General features: G+C 52.5%; 1 protein-coding gene across 1 annotated transcript; it reads right to left on the reverse strand.

The window, feature by feature from the left end:
• Positions 1 to 752: 752 nt before the first annotated feature.
• On the reverse strand, positions 753 to 12,044 carry GATD3 (glutamine amidotransferase class 1 domain containing 3). Its single transcript, XM_063100414.1, has 7 exons — positions 11,869 to 12,044; positions 11,579 to 11,631; positions 10,018 to 10,131; positions 8,946 to 9,065; positions 5,173 to 5,265; positions 3,175 to 3,331; positions 753 to 1,678 (listed from the first exon to the last, which is right to left on the reverse strand). The coding sequence occupies exons 1-7, from the start codon at positions 12,001 to 12,003 to the stop codon at positions 1,550 to 1,552; spliced, it is 801 nt and encodes a 266-aa protein (XP_062956484.1). The 5' UTR covers positions 12,004 to 12,044; the 3' UTR covers positions 753 to 1,549.
• Positions 12,045 to 12,307: the final 263 nt, after the last annotated feature.

The raw sequence follows: 12,307 nt of genomic DNA on the forward strand, positions 1-12,307 counted from the left end.
TGTCACTTCTAGACCCAAGTGGTGGCTCTGCAAGTGCATTCACTTTGTGGAAACTCACAAAAGTATATGCTTGTGATCTGTGCATTTTTCCATCCATCCACACACACACCCATGCATATATACCCACATGTATAAACACACGTGTACACACACACACACACACACAGTGCTTCGATACATAAGCTATGGGGAAGGGAGGAAGGAGACCTAAACCTCAGCACCTGACTTCAGATGGGCCTGGGAAGGCTCTTCAACAGCATCAGACCAGGGTGACCTGGTCAGTGTGGCAGGCCTGTGGAGCAGGCTCTGCCCTGTGAGGTCTAAAGACCACCAGAGAATCGAGTATCCGTGGAGGAATACACAGAAATGCCAAGGCTGGCTAAGGCGAGAGGCTGGGAGAGCTGACGGGCCTGCCCTCCCATGCTCACTGCTAGGTCCTGCAACGGTCAGGGAGGCACTGTGGCGGATGCCTGTGGGATCAAGTGTGAGCCTTGCTCTTGCCTGGGGCCTGTACCTGACACAATTAAGTGCAAACTGGACCAAGCCAAATGGTCACGTGTACTGACTCACAGCAACTTTCTTAACCAACCAACCCCAAACACTACGGCAGCCACTGCCACCTAGGGCAGGGACCTGTGTCAAGGCAAAGACAGACCAGAAGGGGAAAGAATACAAGGGGTGAGGTTTGCACAGACGCCCAGACTTCCACCCGAAATATTCTATCGCCAAACAAAGGCACGCACACACACAGCTGAATGCCAGCAAAGGTCAGTATACTTTATTCTCCCTTCTCTGCACACCTGTGAGCTACTGCTCCCTGAGAACCCCACAGCTTGGGATCAACTCTACAACTGCTGTCCAGCAGGTCAACCATAGAGTATCTGCCATTTCCCCTTAATTAAGAGAACTGAGATTAACTAAGAAACCTCAATTACATTCCTCTCAGTTACGTTACTAAAGGCCTGAAATGTAGCTGTCAGGAATTTCCATCTTGGAAAGGAGTTTATTCTCCATGGCTAAAGGGACTGCCTGCTGTAGAAATGCCCCTATTTCAATTAGCACATATTTACTTCGGACTAGAGGATTTTTCTTTAACTATCAATAAACATGGTATTTCTGATTTCCTGATAGATTTGTAAACTTAAGATTTTTTTTTCTCTCAAAAATTAAGTATCCTAAACCATTAAGCTGCATCTAAGACTGTACAACAGCATTTCTCTGCCTGATTCCATTGCTGAAAAAGCTGGTTCAGCCTTTAACCTCTGGCACATACAGGAGAGGTAAGGTACTGCTGCTCCCTTGAGGCAGAGGATGAATGGTGCACTGTCCCACAGTGTGTGGACTGTGCCTCCCTCTCTGTGTGACGGAAGCTAAGCAAGCCAAGGATGAAATGTCTGACCCCCCCTCCAACATCACAGAGCTCCCCTCTTAGGTAGAGAAAACCTACATATTTAAACAGAAAAATAAATTCCTGCTACACTCTGAGCTGGACGGAAAACAGGCTGCCAATTCCATGCCAGGGGGAAAAGCGGTGTTCCTCCCGTCGGCATCATTTTCTGGCGAGTTCCAGCACCTTCTGCACCATGGCCCCGATCCCATCGTGGATGTGGTGGATTTCTGTCTCGCACATGAAGGCTGGGGTTGTGACCACCTTGTTTTTCTTGTCCACATGAGCTTCGTGCGCAGAAGTTAAGGAAAAAGCACCACCTGACGAGGCCCAGAGGGGATTCTGGGTGCAAAGCACCAAAGCATCAGCCGTGCCCACCCCCAGCTGCCCCGTGGTGGTTCTAACTCCACATGGAATGTGGATTGGAGGAGTTCTTCCTTGGTGCAATCTGTGCTGACAGGCCCCACTCTGGACTATTCCTGCGACTCAATTAAATGAGGAGCCAGTTTCCAACCTACAGTATTCTTGAAACTCGAGCGACGCACATCACTCTAGGTGTGCATGGACCCATGCTCACCACGCACCTGCTGGCCACGTGATGCCCAGGACCCCACGACCCCCATGGAAGGCAGCAGCATCTCCATCTTCTGGATCAGGAACTAACCCTGAGGGGGCTGGGTCCTTGCACCACTGTGAGAGTGGGGCGGTGATCGAGGTGCAATCTCAACCTGTGCTACCCAAGCTCTTCCCCCGTCACACAGACCCACGTGGAGGCCTCATCTCCATACTAGCCAGACACCTGTCCCAGGCCTGCACCCCAAGCCCAGTCACCTCCCAGCCTTCCCGCCGGCCCTGCCCCGACTGCAGGTCTGCTGCCCTCTCTGCCCAGTAGGAAACACCATGGGAAGGGATATTTACTCCCAACACTGCCTGCGACTGAACTGAGGCTCTCCAGAGACAATGCCACCTTTACAATAGCTGTAGCCTCCAAAACAGACCCCCGGAGAGTGGCACTGATTGCTGCTCTAGCCTAGTACCTGCTGGTGCCCTACACTGCTCTGTCCTCTGAATTTGGCCCAGGTGGAAATTCTCCTGGCTCCAGGCAGACCAGGAGGCAGGACCATCCGTGAATCTCCCTGAGGCTCTTGGAGCACCCCAGACTCAGCTCTGTCCAGGTCCACGCTCCATCATTTCAGAACTGAGGTCCCAGCTTTATGGGAAGGAACGAGGCGGTGAGGCCAGCTAGGGTCACTTGTCCACATGCACCCGCACAAGAGACTCCCACCAAGATAAAGTAGGACGCCCTTGCTGGCACATCCTCCACGCTCGTACACACCTTCCCTCCCCCCGCACTAGCAGGCAGTTCCCAGCCCTCCTGGTGAGGGGTCGTCCCCAGGGGTCCCGCACATTCCCCTACCAGGCGCATCCCTCCTCCTCGTGCACAGGGCCATCTCCACACCCCAGCCATGGCAGCTCGGGAACAGAGAGCAGCAACTCATGAGCACAAGGTCCAGGATGAGCTGAGGGTGCCATGAACACCCAGAGCATACTCAGCAGGCTGGCTCAGAGGCAGAGACATTCACTGCATCACGCAGCATGCTCCCCCAGGCATGTGGCCCCAGGGACTGGGGAAACCCCAGAGACACCAGCAGGTGCAGCTCCCAGTTGAAGGGGCCACCTGCCAAGGGCAGCCCTAAAGGGCCAGAAGAGAGGTGTCCCCAATGCACCCTGCACCATCTTGGGGACAATGAAGACGACAAGTTCGACCTTGAGGCTAGAAAGGATATGGCCACACCCTTTACACAGTGCTTGGCGCCCAGGGCCTTGATGGCCTCAGCCGTGCCTGCATATGGCCACTTGCCGCCTTCCTCCTGCTCATGGCCCACAGTGACCTCGATGCCTTTGAGCACTTTGGCAGCGAGGACGGGTGCGATGCAGCACAAGCTGAAAGGAGAAAAGATGATGCATCAGTGTAGACATGTGCATGGGGACACAAGGCTGGCAGGCATGAAGGACAGAAGTGAAGCTCGAGTGGGAGCAGACGGTCTAGCAGCTATGGGGGGGCCTGTGGCTCTGAGAGGTGGAGTCGGTCCCGACTCCCCCTGAACCTAGGCTGCCTGTGACCCATGGGAAGTGGTCGAAGTGGCACCAGGTGGCTCAAGGCTTGAGGCTGAGGTGTCCTCAGCTCACTCTCCACACGCCCGCCATGCTGCAGCCCCCCACCCCGAACTCTCCTGCTGATGTCAGGGAGGCCACGTGGGAGTGAGCTGGCCAAGCTGTCTGAGTCCCCCAGCCCTGGAAAGGGAGGGCATGCCAGAGGAACACCACCATCCTCCAGAGGAGGCAGACTGGACACAGGTGTGCTAAGAACACGACACAGAGCTGCCGGAAGGGAGTAAGCTGTGGCACGTCGGGTCTGAGCACAGCAGCAAGGACAAAACTGGGCTTGCACATCCAGAATCCCAGTCGGCCGAGGCCTCTGCTCACATGAATTAGGACACATTCAGGAGCAAAGGGGCACCTACTTGTTTTTTTGTGATTTTGATTCCATTAGGAAGGAGTGGCCAACAGCTCCTCCCTCACGCCCTCACACAATGTCCCTCTAGCAAGGATGGGCTCCTGGGTGCAGCGCCCTCATCTGGGTGGTGGTGCAGGAGCTACAGGACCTCCTGGCTGAACCTCCGCCGAGAGAACACAGGTGTACTTTCTAAGATGTCACTAGGCACTGTCACAGGACATCCCTGAATGGTGTCTGGGCAGGTCCTTAAGCGAATGACGATGGCAGTTATTAACAGTGATCGCTGGCAGGGATTTTTTCAGCCTCTACGGCCCACTCAGACAGAGGATTCTAACGTCACCTTGTTCTTTTTTGGTTTGCCAAGAACATGGTGGTAAGCAGTCATCAGATAGTGGGTTGGGACCCCGTGAAGTGTGCATCTTAGTGAATCTTCTTTCAATCTGTGCACTGCTTTGCTCCAATTTCTCCAACCCAGTGAGACTCTGACATTGTGCAGTTCACCACACTACAGCTCACAGACATGGACAAATAATGGCACTATATTAAAGGATGACTGAGGAGCAACCACTGAGACGTTCGTGGAATCAGAGCTATGAGAAAATCACGTATGACGACGCTGACCTTGGGCTCTGTCACTGGACCATCATCAGGCTGCAGGCTGTGGACAGCACATTTGGCTTCCAGGACCGTGACCCATGACATAAACAGGGTTGTGTCAATGAATGAGTTTGGGTGTGCAAACAAGAGAGGACACTCACACACCACCTGCAGGATCCAATCCACATGTACGGGGCAAAGGAGTGTGATCAGGCATGGCTCTGCGTGCAAGGGAGGGTGGCCAAAAGTAGAAAGGCGCCAGGGACAGTGCACACACTGAGATGACAGGGGTAGCAGAAGACCAGGGGACTGTGGCCAAGGGGTACACTGACTGAGAAGGTGGCAGCTGGTAGAGGTCAGGGGTCAAGAAAGGACTGATTTGGGACCCTCTGGAAGATGAAATAATTACAAAGGCTTCGACCAGGGGAGTGGAGCATCCCCTCTCCTTCCTGTTAAGTCCCCAGAAGAAATTCATGTGACCATATGGCAACGAAATTTTTGGAGCTAGAAGGCACCTGTGAAATCACATGAAACCCCCTTAGTTAAAAGGAGAAAATGAGCAGAGGGTTTTCAGGACCACATGGCTCAGAGTGGAGCTGCCAGCTGAGAGCCAGAGGCTGCAGTCCACCATCCTCCCTCAACCCACCAGGCCCACATTGGCCATACATACCCAATGGGCTTCCCAGCACTGTGGAACTCCTTCAGGACACGCTCAACATCTTTATTGACTTTGCAGTCTTTCCCATCTACGGCAAACGTGCTCCTACCAGGACAGAAAAGGCTTTCCTCAGACAGCTACATACCTGGAGGCTGGCTTCCTGGGGAGCTTGCTACCCCATCCCCAGGGCTCCTGTATATGGCTTCCCTAACTCTTAAGCAATTGAAATGAATGATGTATGTGTGTCCATGTGTGTACATATATGTGATGCTCCAGAGACTCATTTAATTACGTACATAACTTTTTCCCTCTTTTTTTAAACCTACAGTCACATGGAAATCATGGAAGGGGGATCATCGAGGCAGGGTGGGAGAGGAAGGACACAAGGCACAAGCAAAGCTGTGGCCAGCCTGTGACCCACACTTGGCAGCCCTTCAGAGACTGCTCGCTAAATCAAGGGCAGCAGGAAATCACAGCAGGCAGGAAAAGGAGTCTCAGAAAAAACACAGTGAAAGATACTCGCTTCACTAACTAGGAAAGAAATGCAAACTTAAAGAAGATACCATCTTTCTCATCGTCAGTATATAAAGATTGAGCTCTGCTGAAAGGTGCTCGAGGAAGGTCTCCATGTACTGTTCATGGATTAGGCAATGTACTAACACCCATCAAATCTAAAATTGTGTACACCTGTTTGCCAAGTACTCCACTTCTAGGACTCTATCTTATTCTATTTATGTACACACATTTTATCCCTTTATTCTAGGGTTTTTATTGCAGGATTGTTTACAAAGGACTGGAAATCTTTTGGAGGTGACGAATGTTCATTGTCCTGATGTGGTGTTTCATAGGGTGCCTTCACGTGCCAAAATTTAGCAAATTATGCACTTTAAATACAGGTGTGTCAGTCACACTTCCAAAATACTTAAAAATAAAAAAGACTGGAAATCATCTGAGCGACCATCAGTAAGGACTAGTTAACTGAATCACAGTTCATCTATCCAGTGGAATCTATGCCATTGTTAAAACAGTTCATGAACTGTCTCCAAACTATACTGTTACATGAAAAATACAAAGCACAAAACAATGTGTTTAAGATACTACTACTTGGTTAAATTTTTAACATACCCACATACACAGAATCTCTCTGGAATATACACAAAGTTAGGAGCAGTGACCAGGAAGAGGGTTTAGGGTCAGCAGTGGGATAGAAACTGGATTCCTGCCATAAATTTCTGTCACCACTCAATTATCCCATTGCTGTGGGCATACACTAAACCTTAGTAACAGCAGCAGCCACCTCAGAGGAGCCACTGGCTGAGCGGTCACATGGGCTCAGGAGGAGCCAGCGTGTGGAGGGCTCCCTTTCTTCTGGAAAGGTATGTAAGAATGGGAGCAGAGGCCAGGAAGATGGAAATTTCCCCAGAGGGACATGAGCTCAGGTACATGCACATATCGATTCTAAGGCCCATTAATTCCTCAAATGCTGAGACAGAGAATTCCTCACACCTCACACTTGTGCTTCTATGTTAACAAAACCTGGATCATCGGCCACACTGGGAGATGTGACCCCTAACAGACCCTCCAACTGCCCCTTCACTCCATCAGGCAAGGTGTCAGCAGTCAGAGGTAAGGTGGATCATCCTTCCAAGAAAGAAACACTGGTCCTGTCGAAAGTATAAACACAGCTAACGTGGAATGTTCTCTGCCATCTCTCGCCAGGAGTCTTGTGAAGAAGGCAATGTTATGCGGAAGCCACGGGAGAAGAGGCCAAGTGCTGCTGTCTGACACAGGGTGCCACTGCAAGTCTGGGCTCAGGTGCATCGACAAGGCTCACAGGTTTCAGGAGAGGGAGTGGATGTGAGGCAGGGGCAGGGCTTCTAGGAGAAAGGAGCTGGGAAAACTAGGCTGGAAGCCAGAAGCAGCATTCTGAGGGCCACAGCAAAGGGGAGCCTGGAGGGTGTAACCTCACTGGAGCAGCTTGCCCAAAGCAGGGTGGACAGCCAGGTGGAGGTTGCTGTGCCATTGTGGGTGGAATGAAGGTCAGCTGGTCAACTGACCTCATGGGGAGAAAGGATGGACGAGAGCTCGTGTGACTGGAAGCTCCAGGCCTGCCCTGCCCCTCCCCCAAATCTACCAAACCCATAGTCAAGCTGCTGATTTTGAAGGAAGGTGAGACCAGCTCAGGGAAGTGGTCTTGACACATTCACAAGATACTGTGATGTGACTCACAGCAGGCAGAGGGAAATCGAGTAAGAAAAAGTCCAGGTGTGGATGTGATGGCTGCTGCCAGACACAGAAGGACGGACAGAGTACCAGGAGAAGGGAAGGCTTGCTGGGGAGAGCGGAGGGAAAACCCAGGAAGAAGTGAGGCAGCGCATGCAGGACAGCAGGAAAGTGTGGACAGTGCCCAGAGACGCAGAGAACTCAGGAGGCTAAAGGGAGGAGGAATGCAGCACCAGACTGAGTGCAGGGTGAGATGTCAGTGCAACCTTCAAAGGAAGTCGGGAAGGCAGAGCAGCCGAGCAGCTGGCAGTGCAAGGCAGGGGCCACCAGCCAGGGCCTGACTGGGGACGGGTGTGGGAGCAAGGTCCCCAGGAGGCCGGGAAGTGCCATCAGCAGAAGAGCGAGAGAGGGAGGCCCAGAGCACAGACGATCGCAGCTGCACAGCTCCTGGGGACAGCCTATTGGATGGAAAATCTCCTGCTCCTACAGGGCGTGTGAGCCACCTCCTGTTTTTCTGGACCATGACAGTGTGTGGTAAACACCCGTAAAGACTTTGCAGCACTGTGCCCACCTCTCAGGCAGGGACACACTAAGGCCGGCACCAAGAGAGAAAACTGCAGGAGAAGGAGAAAGGACTACAGAGAATGTAAAGAGGATCTAAAATCCAAAGACCACCACTGGGAGGGTGCTTGTCACATCCCTCAGTTCATGTTCCAGTTACTACTGCAACAACCCAAACAGCAAAGCAAGAAAAGCGTCCTTCCTTCTTTTAGGATGCCAACCAAACCACCTTATAAGGCAAGTGCTATAGCTTGAATGTGTCCCCCAGAATCTCACGTGGCGGAAACCAGACCTCAACGGTAACAGTGTTAAAAGTGTGAGAAATCCAATTACGGTGTTTGAAAGATGGGGCCTTTAAGAGGTGATTAGATCATGATCCATTCATGGAGTAATGGGTGTGGCTCTGATGGCTTTATTAGGAGAGTGAGTGAGCAGGTTAGCTCTCTCTTGCTCAGCTCATTCTCGCCACAAGACACCCTGGTCTCTATACAGAGCCACCACAGGAAGAAGGCCTTCACCAGATGTGTTCCCCAGGCCCTGGACTTCTCAGCATCCAGACTGTAAGAAATAAGTTTTATTTTCCTTATAAATTACCCAGTTTTGGGTATTCTGTTATAAGCAACAGAAACAGACTAATACAGCAAGTAATTGTTCATGCTGTTAAGATTCTACAAAATACTCTCAGTACCTGCAAGGAGTAAATGCTCAGAGACTGATTCACTGTGTCCAGACCCAGTAGCATGGTGGTTGGATAGCAGGGAGCCCTGGACACACTCTGACAGCTGTCAGGTACCTGAAGTGCTCCGAGAGAAGAAAGTGGAAAAAAACCCATGTCTTGCTAAACTGCTACCCATGCCCCATGCATAACTGGCTCTGAGTCAGACATCAGGCATGCACGGGGTTTGGTCCCTAAACCCCCAACATCTGCTCCTGTCACCACCTCCTCCCCTCTACTGCTCCATGTGGGAAGCAGCCCAAGACCCCGACACTCAAACACGTACAGGTTTTTGGCAGCCCCGAAGCCTCCGGGGAAGATGGCAGCATCGTGGTTGGCTGCGCTGAGTGCGGCCAGGTCCGCAATCTTGCCACGGGCAATCCTTGCCGACTCAGTCAAGATGTTTCTGGGAAAGAGCACAGAGCCTAAGAAAAAAGTTCAGGTGCAGGTGGAGGGTGGGAGAGTGGGATCAGGGGACAAAGTCCACAGAGGATGCATTCTACACACAGCTCTCAGCCAGAAGGGAGCATGTTCACACACATGGGGATTTAATGCTCTCCTAAATCTATGCTGGAGTGCTTGAGATAGGCACCTCTGAGCTTTTGGTGCCAGTCAGGTACACCAGGAAACAATCTCTCCACCTCCAGGTACAAAAGCAGACAGCTCGGTCAGTTTGATGGGATAGATGGGGAGTTCAAAGGCCACTATTCGTGATGAATGCATCAACCCAAGGGTCGGGCTCAATAGGGAGCTGCTATCACCCTAGGCTTACAGGAGAGAGGGACCAGGCGCAGGTTTTAGGAACCAGGAGCCAGCGTCCTAGGCAGAGAAAGGAACCACAGGGGTCCGAACTGGTGAGAAGTGCAGCCCCCAAGAGACAGAGCTGTGGCTTCTTCTGCCCCCACCCCCTCCACCTCCAGCTCCCACCTCTCACTGTCCGTACCCAGCTGGAGGAAACATAGGAAACAACCTGCAGGGGGCTGTTGTTCTGCAGTCAGAGTAGGACAGACATGGCCAGAACACACATGCCTCAACAACAGAAATGCTGCTAGAAACTAGCTCAAAGATATTGGGAGCCTAGACAGGTGAATGAGAGGGGTGACCAAACTAAGAAGCACCTCCTTTGGTCAACATGAAGGTATGAGTATCTTTATTAGTGGGAAGCAACACCATAGGTATTTTCACTCTTTGGTCAGTACTGGAAGGTAAGAGATATTCTGCCAAGGCAGCATAATTTCCAAAACAGCCTGAGGACGACTGCTTTGAAGGACACCATTTGAATACAGATTTGGGATGTGCTGCTGGAGTGTGTGCTGGAACAGCAAGTTCTCAGTAAGTTTCCACCCCCATCCCCGCACCTGGTTTCATTTTCAGAAGGCTGCCCCTTGATGTGGTCAATCACGTGCATCTGAGGGATGTCCGGGGCAAAGATCTGGACTTCAGCCCCCCCACGGCTCAGGTGCACCAGTATTCTGAACAGAAGAAAACCACAAAGAACACTTCAAAATATACCCGATCCAGGAGATCTGTGTTTACGCACTTTCAAAAAAATGATTTTAGCTAAGCATCAGGTGTAAATCTCTCATATATGTCAGTACTCCACTTGTTTTGCAAAAAGTTATGGTTGGCTTGCTAACAACACATGCCCGTGATTCCAATTCACTGTCACGTGGTACGTTATGTCGGAATCACAAACTGGTTTGCAGGGGCTGGTGATTTGGCTGGCATCAGCCCAGGCTGCGCTGAGCAGTCTGCCTTCATCCCAGGCATGTCTGACCTCCTACAGGACATTTGCCTCTGCGAACAGCAGCAGCGTGGGCAACACGCTCAGAGAGTATGCCTGGGGGTGGATGAGGGGGATGACGACTTCTGGTCACTGCTGAGTAACTTCAACTCCTAGCCTCCCCCAACCTTCCTGTCATGGGTGGAGACATGGAGACCACACAGTACGACAGGAACTCCCTCTCCGCAAGATCAACAGAAGCCTCCATGAGGGACAATGGCTGACATTTACAAGGGCTCATCCTGTGCTAGCCACGATTCCAAATGCCAACGTGCACTAGCTCACTAATATTACCCAGATGTGGGTGCTCTTACTGTCCCTTACACAGAGGAGGAAACAGATATGAAGTAGTAAACGGCCCCACGTCACAGTTAGTACCTGGCAGTTAGGATCTGGCCCTGGTACTTGGGTTCTGCTACTTGTAAGTAACCCACCCAGGTTACCCAGACAGCCTTGCCAGTCCCCCTGGGAAGTTTCAAGCTATCTCCTGGCCATTCCCCGCCTTATAGCTCTTCATCACCCCCTGACCAAATCAGGAAACTCTTCCTGGCCCTCTGCTGCCTGCCAGCTCAGTCTCTCCAACACTCACTCCATGTCTAGTGCCAACTCCAGATGGGGTGGGCATGGCAGCCTCCAGCTCGTTCCTCACCACCACCTCACACTCTCCTCTCCAATTTACTCTGAACCACACAAGAAGTATGGTTACAATAACTTTCTAATAAAATACAAATCAAAACACTACCTACTCAGCAATAGCAATAACTGACTCCTTACAATAATGACCTACGTACAAAAAACCCAGGATACTACACGACCCTTAAAATCGTGCTTTTGAGAACTGAATGGATGGAAATTAGCTCCATGCGGAATAAACATTAGCAAAACCCTCATAAGCGGGATCCCAACGTTTACAAAACGTTTGTGCTCTGAATAACACCAAGAGAAATGCTGGAAGTGACAGTTTAACAAGTGGTATTTTAAGACTTTCCCTGTAGTGTCTCCTCCTTGTTTGCCACTCGTTTCTGCCTTTTTAAACAGAGAAAGAGTATTTGAAACACAAGCTTTCTCTACACGTTCAAAAAAAGGAGCAAACTGCTCGGGGAGAGGTCGAGGACCAGCTGTCGCCGAGGGCTTACGCAGAGGCCTCGTGGATCTCGGTCCCGTCGTAGACTCCGCATCCAGACAGCACCTGCGAGAGGAGCGGGAGCTGGCCAGGGCAGGGCGGCCTCGGGAGAGGAGGGGAGGGGGCGCTCGTGGGCGGCGGGAGGGGGACAGAGAGGGGACGCCCTGGGGCGGAGGGCGGAGGGCGAGGAGGGGATGCCCCGGGGCTGCGGGCGGGAGAGGGGACGTCCGCGGGCGGCGGGAGCGCAACTGGGGGCAGGGTCGGAGCCTGGGCGGCGGTCCCTCGACCCCGCAGTCCACTCACCAGCGCGACCCTGGCACCGGGGCGCGGCGCGGAGCCGTGCAGGGCTGCGCGGGGAAAGGGCATGTGCTCGGAAAGCGGCGCTAACGCGGAAGCCACCGCCAACCTCGACCTCAACAGGATCCTGACGGCAGCCATGGCTTCGCGGGGTCACGCGGCGGGGCACTGCTAACCAGACCCTGACGAGCGCGCAGGAGGCGGGGCCGCGCCTGCGCAGACCCTTTGGGACGCTGCGGCCCCGCCCCCGCCCCGTCCCGCGATCGCGCCGGGGGCGGGGCCGCGCCTGCGCAGAGCCGAGACTGCTGTTCCCTCTGGCAGACGCTCCGCGGCTTCAGCAGGTGCTCCCCGGCAAAAATGACTTCTTGTGGAACACCCGGAGGTCACATTCCAGGTTCTCACGCACGTCCATCTTTTCTTAATGTGCTTAAGCGAGACCCACAGA

Source organism: Cynocephalus volans, chromosome 1 (assembly GCF_027409185.1).
Source record: "Cynocephalus volans isolate mCynVol1 chromosome 1, mCynVol1.pri, whole genome shotgun sequence".
Lineage (NCBI taxonomy): Eukaryota > Metazoa > Chordata > Mammalia > Dermoptera > Cynocephalidae > Cynocephalus > Cynocephalus volans.

Excerpts from the sequence above, each read along its gene's own strand:
- GATD3 (XM_063100414.1), bottom strand. The coding sequence starts at position 12,003 with ATGGCTGCCGTCAGGATCCTGTTGAGGTCGAGGTTGGCGGTGGCTTCC. Across the intron at positions 9,066-10,017 it reads CCTTCTGAAAATGAAACCAG|AAACATCTTGACTGAGTCGG; the intron begins GTGCGGGGATGG and ends GCTCTTTCCCAG. Across the intron at positions 5,266-8,945 it reads TTCGGGGCTGCCAAAAACCT|GAGCACGTTTGCCGTAGATG; the intron begins GTACGTGTTTGA and ends CTGTCCTGGTAG.